The 18674-nt window shown below is 43.1% G+C and overlaps 1 protein-coding gene across 1 annotated transcript in view; it reads left to right on the forward strand.

Moving 5' to 3' along the window:
- sdk2b (sidekick cell adhesion molecule 2b) overlaps positions 1–18674 on the forward strand; it is an 846423-nt gene that overhangs the window by 487860 nt on the left and 339889 nt on the right. The window contains 1 exon segment of the mRNA XM_084331013.1: positions 9583–9742. Coding sequence (XP_084187139.1) covers positions 9583–9742 — 160 coding nt within the window.

Raw genomic sequence — 18674 nt, forward strand, 5'->3', positions numbered from 1 at the left:
GGCAGAGACACAGGCAGCAGGTCCGAGGAGGGACAGTAAGCAGCAGGAGGAAGTTTGTGTGTGCCATCACTGCCATGGTGATGTCGATAATAATATGAATGATAATGTTATTTGGCTAAGCTAAGCCCACGTTACTGTGACTCTGAGTGACTCTCCTGGCTCGCTGATAACAAACTATCATTACACCTGGGTAAAACAGAGTCCATTCTCTTCGGATCAAATAACAAACTCAGCAAGACCGACGGCTTCTCAGTTACAGTGGGTAACAATATTGTCACAAGGAAAGATGAAATTACATACCTAGGTTCCATCCTAGAGGCAAATCTTTCCTGTGACAAAATGGCATCCAATGTAATAAAAAAAGTCAACCAACGAACTAGATTCTTGTACCGGATCTCCTCTCTGGTAAACAAGAATTCCCTGAAGACTCTGGCAGGAGCACTCATTCAAGGGTACTACGACTATGCTTGCACCTCATGGTACCAAAGCACCTCAAACATCACAAAACAAACTGGTCAGACTACTACTTGACCTTACTCACCCCTGCCCACTTTGACTACCTAGGATGGCTTAGAGTAGACGACAGACTACAGCAACTTGCAATGGGCCTGGTCTACAAGATACACTACACGACCAAGGTACCCATGTACATGTCAAAATACTTCCCAAAGGTCAGTGAATACCACGACCACAACACCAGAGGGAGCTCAACAAATAATTTTAAACACAGATTCGGCTCAAACAAGGGACTAAACACGTTTCGCAATTATTCCACATCAATGTGGAACGCCCTACCCAAAGCTGTAAAGGAATGTGAATCCCTACCCACATTCAAAACCGCTCTTAACACATTTGTCACCAAAAAACGGCTTACAACGTGTGTAACTGAGGGGTACAATTCCCTGACTGTATTACTAGATATGATACTTACTACCACTACCTTTGTACTTAATATTCGGCCACCCAGTACTCGGCATAAATATATTATGATGAACACTGTCACGTAGATGAAACGGATCCAACACAAATGTACGAATTAGAAATAGGTCTTTATTTCTACACAGCGATGGTGTGTAGAGCAAGCACTTAATCAAATCAATCACATTTATGAATGGGAATTAGTATGCACTTTTATGGCAAGAGTATTCGTCGGTATATCAATAGAGAATGTCCAATCTCTGAAGGCGCAGGTGGTACATATACGACCTGGAATAGTTAAGGAATAAAAGCAATGATACTTTAATGATTATAGACTGGATACACTAGGGGGGGTTAATCCGGTCGCTTGTAAGCCGACAGGAGTAGGAAGGGGGGGGGGGGGTAGAATCCGGCTGCCTCATCCGGCCAAGGGTATCCCAGGTGAACCCACTGTAGTGCCGTTCAATGCGCCGGCGATCCTTGGACCACAGATGAAAGCAGGTGGACTCTTTGTGGGCCGGCGTCCTCCGGTCCACGGAGGAGAGACGTGAAGCGACCTCGTCTTGCAGAGCGTCTCCTCACCTTGCGTCCTCTCCAGGGGGGGGGGTTCCAACACACGGCAGTGTCGGGGGTCTTTATCCATGGAATAATCAACGTATACAAAGCATAATCCGTGCCGGGGAAGGCGGGCTGTCGTCGGTAGAATAATCCGGTATACAGGTCCACTCGCTCGTCGGCTCTGGGGCTCCTCGGGTGCAGCTTCACGTGGGGTCAACCACCCTGGATAAGCAGCCAGTTCTCTGCCCGAAACGATGGGGTACTGACTACGGTAGTATTCTCACCGCACGAAGCACTATATATTAACAGACTATTATTAGCTTAATAGACTACGTCCAACTCGACGATATTGTGCCAAATATGACTATTCAAATATTAATATACACGATGTCTCAATACCGATGGTAAGCCGAACTTGGCCTTACTCCCACACGTGGCGTCGCGGGGAGGCTTTACGTCTGTGACTCTATTGGAGGGTAAGAAACTGGACTGAAAAAGGAAGTCCTACTTTAGTAGCGCAGTATATATACGCACTATGAACAAATAGTCCCATTAGTGGTGCGGTAGCCAGATTCCTACGCGGAACTAGGACTTGTTCGTACATGTTGAGCGGTACGTTTGAACTGGGTCTAGGGGGTATGGCAGCCTGGCACCAAGGTCTCGACCAATAGTAGAATGGAGACTATTATGGGATGTTCAGTAGGCTAGAATGGATATTCAATGCATATTGTACAAGGAATATACAAGGGATATCAGGGAATATTAGAGAATATACAAATACAATTAAATATATATATATAAATAAATATATATATTCGGTTTAATCTGGCCCTTCACAACAACGTGTTTGCCCGCCATGCGTTGAACGCCAACAACGTCGTACGCCGTTTTTTAAATCAATATTTAATTTTTTCGCCATGGCATTCATAATTCATCCAGCCAACCTCCGGAGCTGCAGCGGGACCCTGAATGAGATTGCAACGCCTCAATACCGCCGCCTGGTGAATGGTCGGGCGAGTTACACTCTCAAAACCGGAAGTTGTGATCGGTGCGTCGAGGAATTCCCACCGGCAGTCACATCTTGTTACGGGACTACAGACAAACACTGGCGTGCATTTGGATCGCTTCCATAACGCAATAATCGATATGATTTCCGCGTTTATTGCGCCATACAAACCGGAAATGGATCTAGGTGATCGGCGTCAAATAATTGGGATCTTTTTATTCCAGTCTCATCGGCGAACGGTAAGAGGCCAGTAACATTATGTTCAGCCCGAATGTGCGTTTCTTTGTTTGCAAACAGTCTGATCAATATATCAACCCATACTACATAAAGCCGCTACTGACGATAAAGGAATTATAGACGACCCCGCCCCCCCTTTCCTCCACGCATGATGAAGCATAATGTATACCGATCATATACATTTGAATTTTTTAATATAGCATGTATAGGAAAGAAACGGCAATCGATAATCTATCATATGCGTTTGGGCCTATAACTAGCGTTTTTGGAATTACAGCAGAAAAGCTTATAAACATACTTATATTCAAGACGGTATTAACACAACAATGTATGAATGAAAAAATATAACGTTCCCACATCCGGAACGATAGATAATCGATGTTGAATGGGTCATAGTAATGTCAATAATTATAGCAATACAATTTAAAAAGTTATAGCCCTGCAAAGAAGGTAAACATCTCCATAGGATTTCAACGGTGGCAGACTGGCTATATTGATGGGTACAATGGCTGGCAGTCAATGTGTTAAAGAGCACCTACGGGAGGCTGCAATTCTAAACTGGCCACAGTAAATGTCTAAACTCCCCCACCCCCTCCTAATAGACAGTCTCCTCCCCACCGTATGTATATATTCTCTCCCGACCGTATGTATATTTCTCTCCCACCCACCCACCCCCTCCTAATGTACAGTCTCCTCCCCACCGTATGTATATATTCTCACCCCACCGTATGTATATTGCTCTCCCTCCCACCCACCCCCTCCTAATGTACAGTCTCCTCCCCATCATATGTATATATTCTCTGTTAGGATCTATGGGTAACAGTACTGTATATTTGCATATCGTATATGTCACAAATGTAACAGTACTATATACAGTACCTGTATGTCATGTATGTCCCTATGTCATAAATGTCATGATGTCATGTATGTTGTGTATGTCATAAATGTCACTATGAATTGAAAATGGGGGACCCTGATGTAAACAAGACTATGTCTGCATCCCCTTAACAATTGTGTGTATTGAGCCGTACTGTATTGTACCCATTCTGCAATCTGTTAAATAAAGTGTTCATTCATTCATTCATTCATTCATTCATTCATTCATTCATTCATTCATTCATTCATTCATTCAATTCATTCATTCATTCATTCACCTAGGTCCAGCATTACTAATGAGACGCTGCCCCCTAATGGCCGGCGGTAATTTTTGTTTGGGTCAAACTCCCCAAACAAACAAGCACACCATTGATTTAATTGCCATATAAATCACACATACAAATATCTAACTATTACTCCTCTCTGAACATGAATATAAAACAAAAAGGTGATCTATTAACTGTGTAAACATTATGCAATATTCATCATTGATATTTGGATACTTGAAATCTGTATGAACTGAGTAGTTAGTATCAAATGAAATAAGATGGAACATCTCCATGCATTAATTGAATAAACAACTATTTGCTCATTACCAGTATGGTATTGTTTAAATTGTACAGCTTTTTGCACATCTTGTCAGGGAATTCCAACAATTCTGGACCTGAATGTACCAGTTAATTGTAATCATCTCTCTCTCTCTCCTTATGTCTAGTCAAGCCAGGTTGTGGAGGAGAGAGACAGGGATGAACAGGATATATACTACTTTGCCCATCCTGAGCCTGCTATGATGCAGGTGTTTTTACATCACCACCCAAAAAAAGATTCAGCCAAGAGCGAGTGCGTACACTGATCCACTTGTACTGGTACACTTGTCCATGGCATTTACTACCCAGCCTTGTAGTGGTTTGGGGGAATAGTACAGTAGGTACGCATATTTAAGGGGACCGCAAGGATATCTACCACTGGTGGGTGGTGTCCGTTTTTGTCTCTGTTCTTGATTTATTGTGATGTTTCTTCTTGACTTGTTTAAATAAGACGTGTCCGGCCCATGGGGACATTAACGTGTGTTGTCGGGCCTTACAAATACATTTGATTTGATTTGATATAGTATCTGCTGTACATAATAAGAGACACTGGGCTGCCCTTTTCATAGATCTGTCAAAAGCATTCGATACGGTTGATCATGCTTTGCTCTCACAGAGATTACACAGTATTGGCTTTGATGGAAATGGATTGCTTTCAGAAGTATTTGTCTGGGAGACCTCAGTGTGTGAGGTCGGGGAGTGTCCAGTCTGAGTTCCTGTCGGTAACTAAGGGTGTTCCACAAGGATCAATTCTGGGTCCTGTCCTCTTTACTATTTATATTCATGATATTGTCTCTTCTCTGACAGCCTGTCAACTTCATCTTTATATGGGTGACACTAATAATAATTATAATAATAATTCATTACATTTAGATAGCACTTTTCTCAGACTCAAAGCGCTTTACAACATACGGTGGAAATTGCCTCCTTCACCTCCACTGGTAGCACCCAACCTTGGGCTACGCAGGCTCAATGTCTGCCATACAATGGCACCCGGCACACATCACACTACAGTACACAATGGCTGAACGGCTCAGGAGACAGGGATTGATATCAGTCAATTAAGGCGCTTGTTACACTGTCTGTTTTTGTGCTTGTTTTTATACGTTTTTGAATACGTTTCATGTCCCTTTTACACAGAAATGCTTTTTTTGGTGGATACGTTGTAGCCCCTACTGAAACGCTAAATTGTGTTTTCCGTTTTTGAGCAGCGCCAAAACTCTCCGACAACAGTCGTGTAGCCTTCACAGAGCCGTTGTTGCGAAAACGCCCATGCGCAGTAGATACCATCTGCGTGCCCTTCCGGTGACAACAGAGTGTGTGTGTGTGGGTGTGTGTGTGTTTGGGACCGAGCTCCGTGTCCCAAATAGCTGCAGCTACCATGTGTTGTCAAGTTATTGTTATAAGGACCCCAGTCCAAGCTACAACAGTCTGCATTCCCTTAACAATTGTTTGTATTGAGCCGTATTGTATTGTACCCATTATGCAATATGTTAAATAAAGTTTACATCCATTCATTCTGCTAGCATTAACGATTGGTTGAGCACTGCCACTGGCTAACATGAGCTAGCGTTAGCTATCAGACCCTGTTAGCTCAAAGCTCCTCTTTCAAGCATTAAACAAAATGGCCCAGTCATCTATTCACCTTTGTTTAATACACACAGCGTTCTCTAATGTTATCTAACTACTGATAGCTCCCGATATCATCAGTTTGGTGCTGGCTAACTAGCGTGAGCTAACGTTAGCTTCTAGCCACAATGCTATACCGTTATAATGGCATATTCCATTGACGTTAGCATGCAGCTAACAATGTAGCTACCGATATTTTTTTAGACTAAACTATCCGCTCTTGGTGGTCACTTGTGTTGATGTTAGTTTCATCAACAAATGACAGGCAGAACACACAGTGAATGTATCCGTTTTGTTTATTGCACTTTTATTAGACTTTGCTGAAAAAGAAGTGCTGCATTGGGTAAATAGGCAAAGATGGTGGCGTCCGCCTTGTTGACATTTTCTGCAGGAAGTGTATTGGCACATTCAAGTTCTGATTGGTTGAAATTTCCTTCATGTTCGCCACCTACTGCCACCTACTGCTTTGGCAGTGTACTACATCACTGTGCTCAGGTGACAAAAACGTATGTCTCACTTGGCTACCGTTGCGTTGCGATCTGGAGAAACCGAAAACGAAACTAACGTGTAACCGGCGCCTAAGAGGGAGGGATGATTAGGTGGCCTTGATGTCAGAGACCTGGTTGGGAATTTGGCCAGGAATGTCGGGGAACCCCCTACTCTTTACGATAGGTGTCCTGGGTTCTTTAACACTTTGACGACCACGGTTTGCAGTGTAATATGGTTCTAGACGACCAGGGTTTGTCAACAAACCGATGTACTTTTGGATAGCTATATATATACTTTATAGTATTGCTATCTGTCCATTCTCATTGTCACTTGAGTGCATAAACCGTGCCTTCATAATGGCTTAAAGAAAATAAAAATCCATCGGTTGGTTGTCATTTTATAGCGTCGTGAATATAAGCTTTATCGCAGTTTTCGTCTCGTCTTTTTTCTGGAAAGCTATTTATAGGGCTAAAGGCTAGTCACGTTATATCGAATGGCATTTCTGTTGTATATATACGAATGAAATAAAACAAACTGCTTAGCATCCGGACTATTACAGAGCATCTATGGATGAAATGGGGGCGGCGGGGGACGCCGATTAGTATTATTGATTAGCAATACAGTGTGCGTTCAAGTAGCCACATCGATCGCTTGCGTTTTACAACAATGTCCAATCTGGCTGTAATTTGGGTGAATAGTATCCTACCATCAGCCCATGTGATCGCCGGCAGCATTTCCCCATTATTCATCGGCATCTGGTAGATCGATATGTCCATTGGCTGATCATAAATCCCATTATTCCAGGCTGAAATCTGCGCTTCGAACCGTGAGCCACGGTGCAGGATGTTCGCCTGGGACCCAGGCTCATATGAAACTCCCAAAGACAGTAAAAAATTGTTTTTCCCCATTCGCCCTCAATGATACTGCAGTGGAGCGATGGCGCCCCTAAGCGAATCTGGCCGGTATTGCATGTTGCGGAAATCAAATATGCGGGTAAATCTGCAGAGTCGATCGGGGACGTTAATATGGTTATTAATATAGAATAAAACAATAACAACTTGCCACGAGTTAACTCATGGCTCTGGTCCACAACGCATGGCACTGAAACCCGAGTTAACTCGTGGCTGGTCCCTATAGTGTTAACGACCGAGATTCAGTATTATTATCGACCGAGATTCAGGGATGAATTATTGCATTGCTGATTCTATACTATAACCTGCAGCTTTCCTGTAATGCTCTGCAAGAAGCTCTTATTGGTTTTAAACTGGTACTTAATGCTAAATAAATCAGAGTTGTATGTTTTTATGTTTCAGAGCCAGACATTTCAACTATAATGGTTTCCATGGTAAATTAATCTAGCATTAATAGAGTCACTGCATATAAATATGTTGGCATCCAGCTTGAAGAAATAATGTACATTTAAATACATAGAGTAGGACATATTGACCTTACCAGAAAACTGCTTCCCTATGATTAGTAGGAAAAGGATTGTCATTCATAGAAATGCTGCTGTTACCCAAACCCCTGGACACGGTCTACCAGGCTGCTGTCAGATGTGTTACTGGTGATAGATATGGTATTCACCACTGCATCTTGTATGACAACGTGGGTTGGACTTCTCTGACAGAAGTTTGTTTCAGTTTGTACATACAAACACACATTAAGCGCCTTGGGTCTCCTGAAAGGCGCTATATAAATCTAAGATATTATTATTATTATTATTATTATTATTATTATTATTATTATTATTATTATTATTATTATTATTATTATTATTATTATTATTATTATTATTATTATTATTATTATTATTATTATTATTATTATTATTATTATTATTTATTTATTTGATTTGTAAGATGTCACCTGGCTGTTTGTGTAAGATTTTTTTTTTTTAATTTTTTTTTTAGATTTTATTTGGTTATTTTAGTTTTTACATATAAAAGGGAATCTTTTTCAGTAAATTTTATGAAGAAAAGGAATGGTAAATGGTAAATGGTGCATTTATATAGTGCTTTTATCCAAAGTGCTTTACAATTTTGTTCCTCACATTCACCCATTCACTCACACATTCACACACCGACGGCAGAGTGCAAGGTGCCAACCTGCTCATCGGGAGCAATTAGGGGTTAAGTGTCTTGCTCAAGGACACTTTGACACGCTGCCTGGGAGGAGCGGGAATTGAACCAGGAACCTTCCGATTACCAGACGACCACTCTACCTCCAGTGACCCACTGTCACCCCTGAAATAATTTTATATAGCTTATTCCTCAGATATATATATATATTTTTTTATTTTTTAACTTTTCTCAAAATATCGTGAATCAAATCAGTATTGTTTTATGGAACCGAATCGGGAGCTGAATTAATCAAACTGGAGCTGTTAAAGAGTGTCTTGCTCATGGGCACCTTGGCAGTAGTCATTGGTGGAGGGGTAGAGTCAAGGAAACTATAACAGAAGGAAGGGTCTGCTTGCTTTATGCAAATAATACAAAAAAAATTACCAGCTATCTGAGGAAATATACATCAATCAATATATCAAATGTTAGCTAGAGAACAAACATCACAAAAAGAGCTGGTCAGACTACTGCTTGACCTTACTCCTAAAACCCACCTCACCCCTGCCCATTTTGATAACCTAGGATGGCTTAGAGTAGATGACAGAGTACAGCAACTTGCAATGGGCCTGGTCTACAAGAAACATGTACATGTCGAAATACTTCCCAAAGGTCAGTGAATAACATGACCACAACACCAGAGGGAGTTCCACAAATCATGTTCAACCCAGATTCGGCTCAAACAAGGGACTAAAAACCTTTCGCAATTATGGGGAACGTCCTACCCACATCTGTAAAGGAATGTGAATCCCTATCCACATTCAAAACCGCTCTCAAAGAGCACCTACGGGAGGCTGCGATTCGAAACTGGCCCTGATAAATGTCCTACCCCCCCCCCCCACCCAACCCCCCGCAATGTACAGTTTCCTCCCCTCAAATATATATATTCTCTTTTAGAAACTATGTCTGTAAATAAACAGTGCTGTATATTTGTATATCTTGTATGTCATAAATGTCTGGATGTAACAGTACTGTGTATCTGTATGTTGTGTATGAATGTGTGAATCGGTACATGGTAGTACCGACGTGATTCGGTCGATACCCTTAAAAGTACCGGATTCGGTACCCAGGCTCTAGTGGACGGGGGGGGGGGGGGGGAATCAACAAATCAACCAATTACTCAATCAATATAAAATTCTCTCTCTTTCTCTCTCCCCCCCCCCAGACGACGTGCCCCCCTACTTCAAGACAGAGCCGGTACGTAGCCAGCTGCACCTGGAGCGGAACAGACTGGTCCTGACCTGCATGGCCGAGGGCAGCTGGCCGCTGGAGTTCAAATGGATTCACAACGGCACCGAGCTGACCCGCTTCTCTCTAGAGTACAGGTAGGACACGCTTCCTCTCTAGCCTCTTAACCCTGTCACTGCCACACTACAGAAGGTTAACCCTTTACTATCACACCGTCGGTAGTGTGATAGTAAAGGGTTAACCTTCTGTGGTGTGGCAGTGAAAGGGTTAACATGTTGTTGTGTGGCAGTGAAAGGGTTAACCTTATGTGCATTGTCGCAGTGAAAGGGTTAACCGTTTGGTAGTGCGGCAGTGAAAGGGTTAACATGCAACATGCCGTATACGGGGCTCTCTTTAGGACGATTTGCCGTGACACTGCACTTTGGCTGCCCCTAGTAGCTCGGGTCTGAATTTCTTTTAAATACAATATATATATATATATAGAATTAAAGCCATATTTGTTGCCTGTCGATTGCCACCTCAGGCGACAAAATCCGTTCAGCGGTTCTCGAGTTACATGCCGATACGTGAGGCGTGCGCCATTGTACACGGCAGAGTCAGATTACCACCCCCGACTCCCGAGGCTCTCGCTCCATCAATTATTTGGCGATCTCGAAAACTATCTAGAGTACAGTAGGACATGTTTCTCTCTAGAGTACAGTAGGACATGATTCTCTCTATAGTACAGTAGGAAATGTTTCTCTCTAGAGTACAGTAGGACATGCTTCTCTCTAGAGTACAGTAGGACATGTTTCGCTCTAGAGTACAGTAGGACATGTTTCTCTAGAGTACAGTAGGACATGTTTCTCTCTAGAGTACAGTAGGACATGTTCCTCTAGAGTACAGTAGGACATGTTTCTCTCTAGAGTACAGTAGGACATGTTCCTCTAGAGTACAGTATGACATGTTTCTCTCTAGAGTACAGTAGGACATGTTTATCTCTAGATTAAAGTAGGACTGAACATAGCTAATGGAGATACAAACCCAACCATACCATACCATGCTAGACCATGGCTAGCCCCAGTCAGGCTGGACAGCCCTGCACCTTGCATCTGCATTCCTGCACCTTGGTTGAAGTCATGGCAGATATCACATCTCTGGAGCGGTCATTCTGTGTCAAAGGTATGTGACCTGGATTAGCAGTGGAAGTGAATGGTAGCACAACGGATCAATTGCTTCTCAGTCAGCAAATCATCAATAATGTTGACATTTTACACTTGTTTCTCAGATGGTACATGTTAGCCTTATTGGATTGGATGATTTAATGATTGATTGATTGGTTGGTTGGTTGGTTGATTCATCAATGTATTCATTCATTCATTCACTTATTAATCCATATATCCATCAATTCCTCCATCCATCCATTTATCCATCTATCCATTAATTTACATTTATTGACTTATTAATCCATCTATCCATCAATTAATCTATTCATCCAGCTCTCCATCCATTAATTTCCACCACCATTTCTGATGTAGGTGGCGTCTTCCTTGTGAAGCACAAAGGATTGTGGGACAAAGTGACAGTTTGTGTTAATTCCCCTGGCACTCCATCCACGCCAGATCTTTACACCAGCAAGTTAATTATGAGAGTTAATTTTTCATGGAGCGGTTGGGCGTTAATTAAGAGAGTCAATGGGTTATCATCAGCGGAGGTTGGTGGGTGTAACACTGAGCCAGGGCTTCCTCAGGATGTCCAGGAGAGCTGGGAAGATTACTGCAGACAGACAGGCAAGCAGACAGGCAGACAGACAGACAGACAGACAGACAGACAGACAGACAGACAGACAGACAGACAGACAGACAGACAGACAGACAGACAGACAGACAGACAGACAGATGAGCAGACATACAGACAGGCAAGCAGGTTGACAGACGAGAAGACAGACAGACAGACAGACAGACAGACAGACAGACAGACAGACAGACAGACAGACAGACAGACAGACAGACAGACAGACAGACAGACAGACAGGCAGACAGACAGACAGACAGACAGACAGACAGACAGACAGACAGACAGACAGACAGACAGACAGACAGACAGACAGACAGACAAGCATGCTGACAGACAGACAGACAGACATACAGACAGACAGACAGACAGACAGACAGACAGACAGACAGACAGACAGACAGACAGACAGACAGACAGACAGACAGACAGACATACAAGCACTTTAACATACACATCATTGTTCAACCGTTTTGCAGTTGAAACACACTCACCCTCACATAAAATACACTAATACAGCTGTGTGTGTGTGTGTGTGTGTGTGTATGTGTGTGTGTGTGTGTGTGTGTGTGTGTGTGTGTGTGTGTGTGTGTGTGTGTGTGTGTGTGTGTGTGTGTGTGTGTGTGTGTGTGTGTGTGTGTGTGTGTGTGTGTGTGTGTGTGTGTGTGTGTGTGTGTGTGTGTGTGTGTGTGTGTGTGTGTGTGTGTGTGTGTGTGTGTGTGTGTGTGTGTGTGTGTGTGTGTGTGTGTGTGTGTGTGTGTGTGCGTGCGTGAGAGAGAGAGAGGCTGTGGGAGGCTGATAGTGAGAGTCTAAGCACTGACCCAGAGAACACGGGGACACCAGGAGCTATAAACCACTTAGCGAGAGAGAGAGAGAGAGAGAGATAGATATAGAGAGAAAGAGAGGGAGGGAGAGAAAGAGAGAGATAGAGAGAGAGAGGAGGGGGAAAGAGAGAGAGACAGATATATATATATATAGAGAGAGAGAGAGAGAGAGAGAGAGAGAGAGAGAGAGAGAGAGAGAGAGAGAGAGAGAGAGAGAGAGAGAGAGAGAGAGAGAGAGAGAGAGAGAGAGAGAGAGAGGGAGGGAGAGAGAGAGAGAGGGAAACTGAGATAAAGAAAGAAAGAGGTAGAGTGGAAGAGAGGAGTATAGAAATAAAGATAAAAGTAAATCCACCCACAGCTATGCTTCACTAGCAGCCCTCATTCTCTCTCTCCCTATATCTTCATTTCTCTCTCGCTCTTTCTTCCTTTCTCTCTCTCTTTCTCTCTTTCTTTCTTCTTTCTTTCTCGCTCTTTCTTACTCTCTTACTTTCTCTCTCTTTCTTTCTTATTCTCTCTTTCTCCATCTCTTACTTTCTCTCTCTCGCTCTTTCTTACTCTCTTCCTTTCTCTCTCGCTCTTTCTTACTCTCTTCCTTTCTTTCTCGCTCTTTCTTCCTCTCTTCCTTTCTCTCGCTCTTTCTTACTCTCTTCCTTTCTCTCTCTCTTGCTCTTTCTTACTCTCTTCCTTTCTCTCTCTCGCTCTTTCTTACTCTCTTCCTTTCTCTCTCTTGTTCTTTCTTACTCTCTTCCTTTCTCTCTCGCTCTTTCTTAGATCTTCCTTTCTCTCTCTCTTTTTCTTACTCTCTTCTTTTCCATCTCGCTCTTCTTACTCTCTTTCAAGGGTACTATGACTATGCTTGCACCTCATGGTACCAAAGCACCTCAAAGGCCACATCAATGTGGAACGCCCTACCCAAAGCTGTAAAGCAGTGGTCCCCAAACTATTTGTATTTATTAAAAAAGAAAAAAAAAAAGATGGCAGCATCCCCATTGTCTGTGCTGAATGTTTGTTAGTGTTTGATATTTGTTGTTGCTTTTTAGTACTTTTAAACATCCATTTTCAGTAAGTAGTAGTTTTCATTTGATCCTATAATATAAAAAAAAATTGGCTGGTAGTATGTTCCTCAATCCCAAGGCCATTACATATGGCCTTTGTGTGAGAATGGGTTTTAAGCAGAGCCCAATCGCTGAACACAGGAGAAGAGAGAATGGAGCGTTTCAGGATATTTAATAGTATTCCCCAAGCAGACAAGAGTTACATCCAGAAATGTACAACAGACAGGAATTGGGAATGTTCTTGGGGCAACGAGAGCAGGTGCACTCCAGTGCTACTGCGGACGGAAGACACATGTCCGTGTCGAGAGAGTGAGCAGGAACTCCTTAGTATAGCTCCAGGGGTCCAGACAGGGGCTCGCTGGAACGGAGGTCCTGGGCACAAGAGAAGGAATGTTAGAACAGGGAATAATCACACGTGTGTCTAGCAGGTCTTCGGACTGAGGTGTACCTAGGTAATGATAATAACACCACGACGACTTCTGGTCAGCATCCTCCGGTAGAAGTAGGGTCTTGGTGATCAGCAGTGTTGGGACTAACGCGTTACAAAGTAACGCGTTACAGAAACGAAGTTACTTTTTGCCGCAACTAGTACTCTAACGCATTACTTTTGAAATTCAGTAACGCTACTTACGTTACTGAATGGTTCGTCACTGCGTTATTTGCGTTATATACGGCGTAGATTGATAGCGAGCGGTAGTGATTATTATTATTATTATTATCCTCATCCCCACCCGCGTAGAATGATACGAGGCGAGTCTGGCCACTGGCCGATCAGAAGTGCGCAAGAAATGCGGCTACGGAAAGAAATAGACCCTCTCTATTGTAAACAAAACAAACGCTCGCTATGAATCCACATAAAAAGAACGCAGTAACAAACTAACAAACCATTTAGCAACTACTTGGAGAGATAATTAATATACAACATGGAAACGAGATAAAGAACATGTTTGAGGCGCTGCTGGAGTCAACTGGACTAACGTAACGTTACTACATCTCAACCACCGCAGCCTTTGGTGAGTGCAATGTGTTCACTGAAACTCAAGTTGATCAACGGATTTTGACTGTACGAAATCTGCCAGGGAATCTCATAATACTAATCAAACAATATAAATATAGTCCTTTCATGCACAATTGATATCCTAACTATTCTAACGTTGCAATGCTTTGATTGATATCTTAAACAACGTTGCAACTTGCAAGATGGTGAATGAATGAATGAATGAAAACTTTATTTAACAGATTGCAGAATGGGTACAATACAGTACGGCTCAATACATACAAGGGGATGCAGACCTGAGAAAGACGTTTGTCTTGTTTCCATCAGGGTCCCCCATTTTCAATTCATATAGACATTTATGACATACACAACATACATGACATTTATGGCATAGGGACATATAGGTATTTAGTACTGATACATTTGTGACATAAACGGTATTCAAATATACAGTACTGTTACCCCTAGCTTTGGGTACAAGGGCGTTCCACATTGTTGTGGCATAATTGCGAAACGTGTTTAGTCCCTTGTTTGAGCCGAATCTGGGTTTTACATGATTTGTTGAGCTTCCTCTGGTGTAGTGGTTGTGGTATTCACTGACCTTTGGGAAGTATTTTGACATGTACATGGGTACCCCGGTCGTATAGTGTATCTTGTAGACCAGGCCCATTGCAAGTTGCTGTACTCTGTCGTCTACTCTAAGCCATCCTAGGTTGTCAAAGTGGGCAGGGGTGAGGTGGGTTCTGGGGTTCAGGTCAAGTAGTAGTCTGACCAGTTTGTTTTGTGATGTTTGTAATTTTGTTTTAAGCGCCTTTGAGGTGCTTTGGTACCATGAGGTGCAAGCATAGTCGTAGTACCCTTGAATTATAATGGTTATAATGAAACGCTCCGGCGACATCAAGGCTGTTCCTTCAACCGGCGCACTTCTTATTATATGACTCGGGACAACATTTGTTTGTGTCAGATTTGTGTTTGTATCTAGACCACATTGCTTAGCAGAGTTCGGTGATGTGAATGGAAACTGTCAAGTTGATCAACCGATTTTGAGTACTATAGGGCATGGGACTCGGGAGCAATATTTTTTTTTTTATCTTTTTTTTTTAAATAACTAAATAGTTACTTTTCACAGTAACTCATTACTTTTGGGTGTAAGTAACTAGTACAGTAACGAAGTTACTTTGAAATGAAGTAACTAGTAAAGTAACTGAGTTACTATTTTTCAGTAACTATCACAACACTGGTGATCAGGGAATGGGGTACAGCTGTGAAGAGTGAGGTGCCTGGCAGCGTGTGAATCTGGAGATGAGGTGCAGCTGAGTTGAGTGACGGGGTGAAGGAGTGCTGACCATATATGGGCATGAGGCTTCCGTGGTGGATGGAAGGGAGGATGAAGAGGAGTGAGGAGGGTGTGTGGTGAATGTGAAGGGAGGAGTGAAGAATGCTCTTGCTGTGATTATGACACTTTGTCCTGTCATACTGTACATGTTCACTGCCATCTCTGAGGTGCGATAACCTTTGAGTGTGTCCTGCACTGTGCTTTTAAATAGTACATAGCTAGAGCTAGGTGGTCTGTAGGTACTGCATATTTATTTCATAATTAGTGTTATTTATTTCATTAATAGTGTTATTATTTATTTCCTGACTTTTGTTTCTGTGAAGATCCCGGAAAGGGTTATTAATATTTGGTTATGTGTGGCTTTCTGGAAAACAATAAATGTTTACGTTTAGGCACCCCTGCGATCGTCACACTTTTTCTGTTACAAACTGACCCCGGCCCCCACCAGAGAAGGGAAAAGTTATGTGGCCCTCACAGGAAATAGTTTGGGGACCCCTGCTGTAAAGGAATGTGAATCACTACCCACTTTCAAAACCACTCTCAAAGAACACCTACGGGAGACTGCAATTCGAAACTGGCCCCTGTAAATGTCCTAACCCAACCCCCTCCAATGTACAGTAAATGACCAAGTATGGTTTTGTCAATATTCCAATATACAGTTTTGCTTGTACAGTTGTACAGTGTCCCCCACCCACCCCTCCTACACAACCCCCCCACCCCACCCACCCAACTACCTCCAATGTACAGTCCCCCCCACCTACCCAACCACCTCCAATGTACAGCCCCCCCCCCCCCACCTACCCAACCTCCTCCAATGTACAGTTTCTACGTCAAATGTATATACTCTCTTTTCTAGACTCTTTTTGTATCACAAACAGTACTGTATTTGCAAATCTGGTATGTCATAAATGTATAGATGTAGCAGTACTGTCTATCTGTATGTCATGTATGTCATATATGTTATGATGAATTGAAAATGGGGGACCCTGATGTAAACAAGACGAAAGTCTTTCTCTGGTCTGCATCCCCTTAACAATTGTATGTATTGAGCTGTACTGTACTGTATACCCATTCTGCAATCTGTTAATAAAGTTTTCAATCAATCAATCAATCAAAACTCTTCATTTCTCTCTCGCTCTTTCTTACTATCTTCATTTATATATATCTTTCTTTCCTATTCTCTCTTTCTTCCTCTATTTCTCTCTCCCTTTCCCCTGTGTGTGTGTTTCTCTTTATCTCTCGTTGTTTTCTCCTCTCTATGCCTCTGTGTAAGTCTCTCTCTCTCTCTCTATCTCTCTCTCTCTCTCTCTCTATCTCTCTCTCTCTCTCTATCTCTCTCTCTCTCTCTGTGCGCATGTGTGTGTATGGTGGAGGGTGGTGTGTTGAGTGGTGCTGAGAGTCTGTGGAGTACGCGTGAGTTTTCTAACTTTTCTATCTATATGTTGTTTGTCAAATTGTGAATTAGACTGTGGTTTTTTTGACTGGTTGTGTGTTGGTGGTGGGCTGGTAGCGTTGTCAGTGTTTGCGTAGACAGCTGTCTGCTGTCACGGTGACATGGATTTCGTAAAGCTGACCAGGAAGCATGGCTTTAAGGTCTCGCCGGCATGTCCCTGCTCAGTGGAAGACTGTAGTCTGGCTGTTGCGAGGGTGGTGGGCGCTCCGAGCGTTAAATCTGCGGGAAGGATGAACGGCGGTGTCGTATTCTTTGTGGATGATTTGATTAAAGTAAATAAACTGATAACGGACGGGTTGGTCATAAATGAAACGTTTGTGTCGGTGATGCCGCTCACAACACCTGCGAAAAAGGTGACGTTGGCAAATGTTCCCCCGTTGATAGGCGATGAGCTTATATTGAGGGAACTCGCCAGATATGGGAAGATTGTATCTCCATTAAAGAATATGTCTTCGGGGTGTAAAGCACCTGAATTACAGCATGTGGTTTCTCACAGAAGGCAGACGTTCATTATTATGAACAAACGTGAGGACGAGTTGGATCTTAATTTTAAAGTAATAATAGACGGGTTTGAGTATATTATTTATGCAACAACTCAGAATATGCAGTGTTTTGGATGTGGAAAAAAGGGGCATCTAAGACAAGCCTGCCCTGGGGAGGGGTCTAGCAGGGGGGCAAATGCTGGGATGAGCGCAACAAAGAAAGGAAGGACAGCTTGGGGTGTGAATCAAGGTGTTGAGGGGGGGGGGGGGGGGGGGGGGGAAGAGGGGTGGTGGGTAGGCGTCTGAGAAGGCTAATGTACCAGATAGAAGTGATAAAAACGGGGAAGGCGTAGGAAAGGCAGGAGACGCAGTACATGGAAAAAATGGTGGGGATGAAAATGTGGGGGGGGGGGGGGGGTAGAAACGAATAAAAAGGATGGCGGTGAAGATGGGGTGGAGGTGAGGATGGAGTTGATCTGCAGAGACAGGGTGGGGGGGGGGCTTGTGTCAACAAGGACACGATAAGTAGCCAGGAGAAAAGTGGACCTGTTGAAGTACAAGGACAGATGCTGGGGATGATAATGAGGGGGGGGGGGGGTCGTGGTAGGAAGGATTACAGAGGATGGAAGTGAAAATGGGGTGGCTGTAGTTGATCTGCAGGGACAGGGTGGAGGGGCTGGTGTCAGCGAGGATAAGATAAATAGACAGGAGGAAGGTGGGACTGCTTATGAACAGGGTCAAAGGACTCAGGTGGGGGGGGTCAGGGTGGAGGAAGTAGAGGATATTGACATGGAAGAGGGGGACCACGAGATGAAGGTTGTTAGGCAGAAGAGGAAGTTAGAAGTAGTTGAGTTGTCAAGCTCTCAAGCTAAGAAGGCAGATGTGAAGGAAGTACTCAGCAGTACACAGAGTACACAAGAGAGTACATGGTCGGAGGGTAAGCGCTGATGATGATGAGGAATATGAGAGTGATGCATCTGCAGTTACCGATCATGATTGCTATTCATTGGAGGCGATGAGAATGTTTTTACGGACGACAAAAAACAGGAAGGGGGTAGAGATAGCACATTTCTTTCCGGATAAGGAGTTTTTTATTTTGTCAGCTAGGAAAAATATGAGGTTTCAAGGAGATGGACGTTTTGCTGAAAC

This window comes from Notolepis coatsorum (genome assembly GCF_963971535.1).
Source record: "Notolepis coatsorum genome assembly, chromosome: 15".
In the NCBI taxonomy this organism is placed as follows: domain Eukaryota; kingdom Metazoa; phylum Chordata; class Actinopteri; order Aulopiformes; family Paralepididae; genus Notolepis; species Notolepis coatsorum.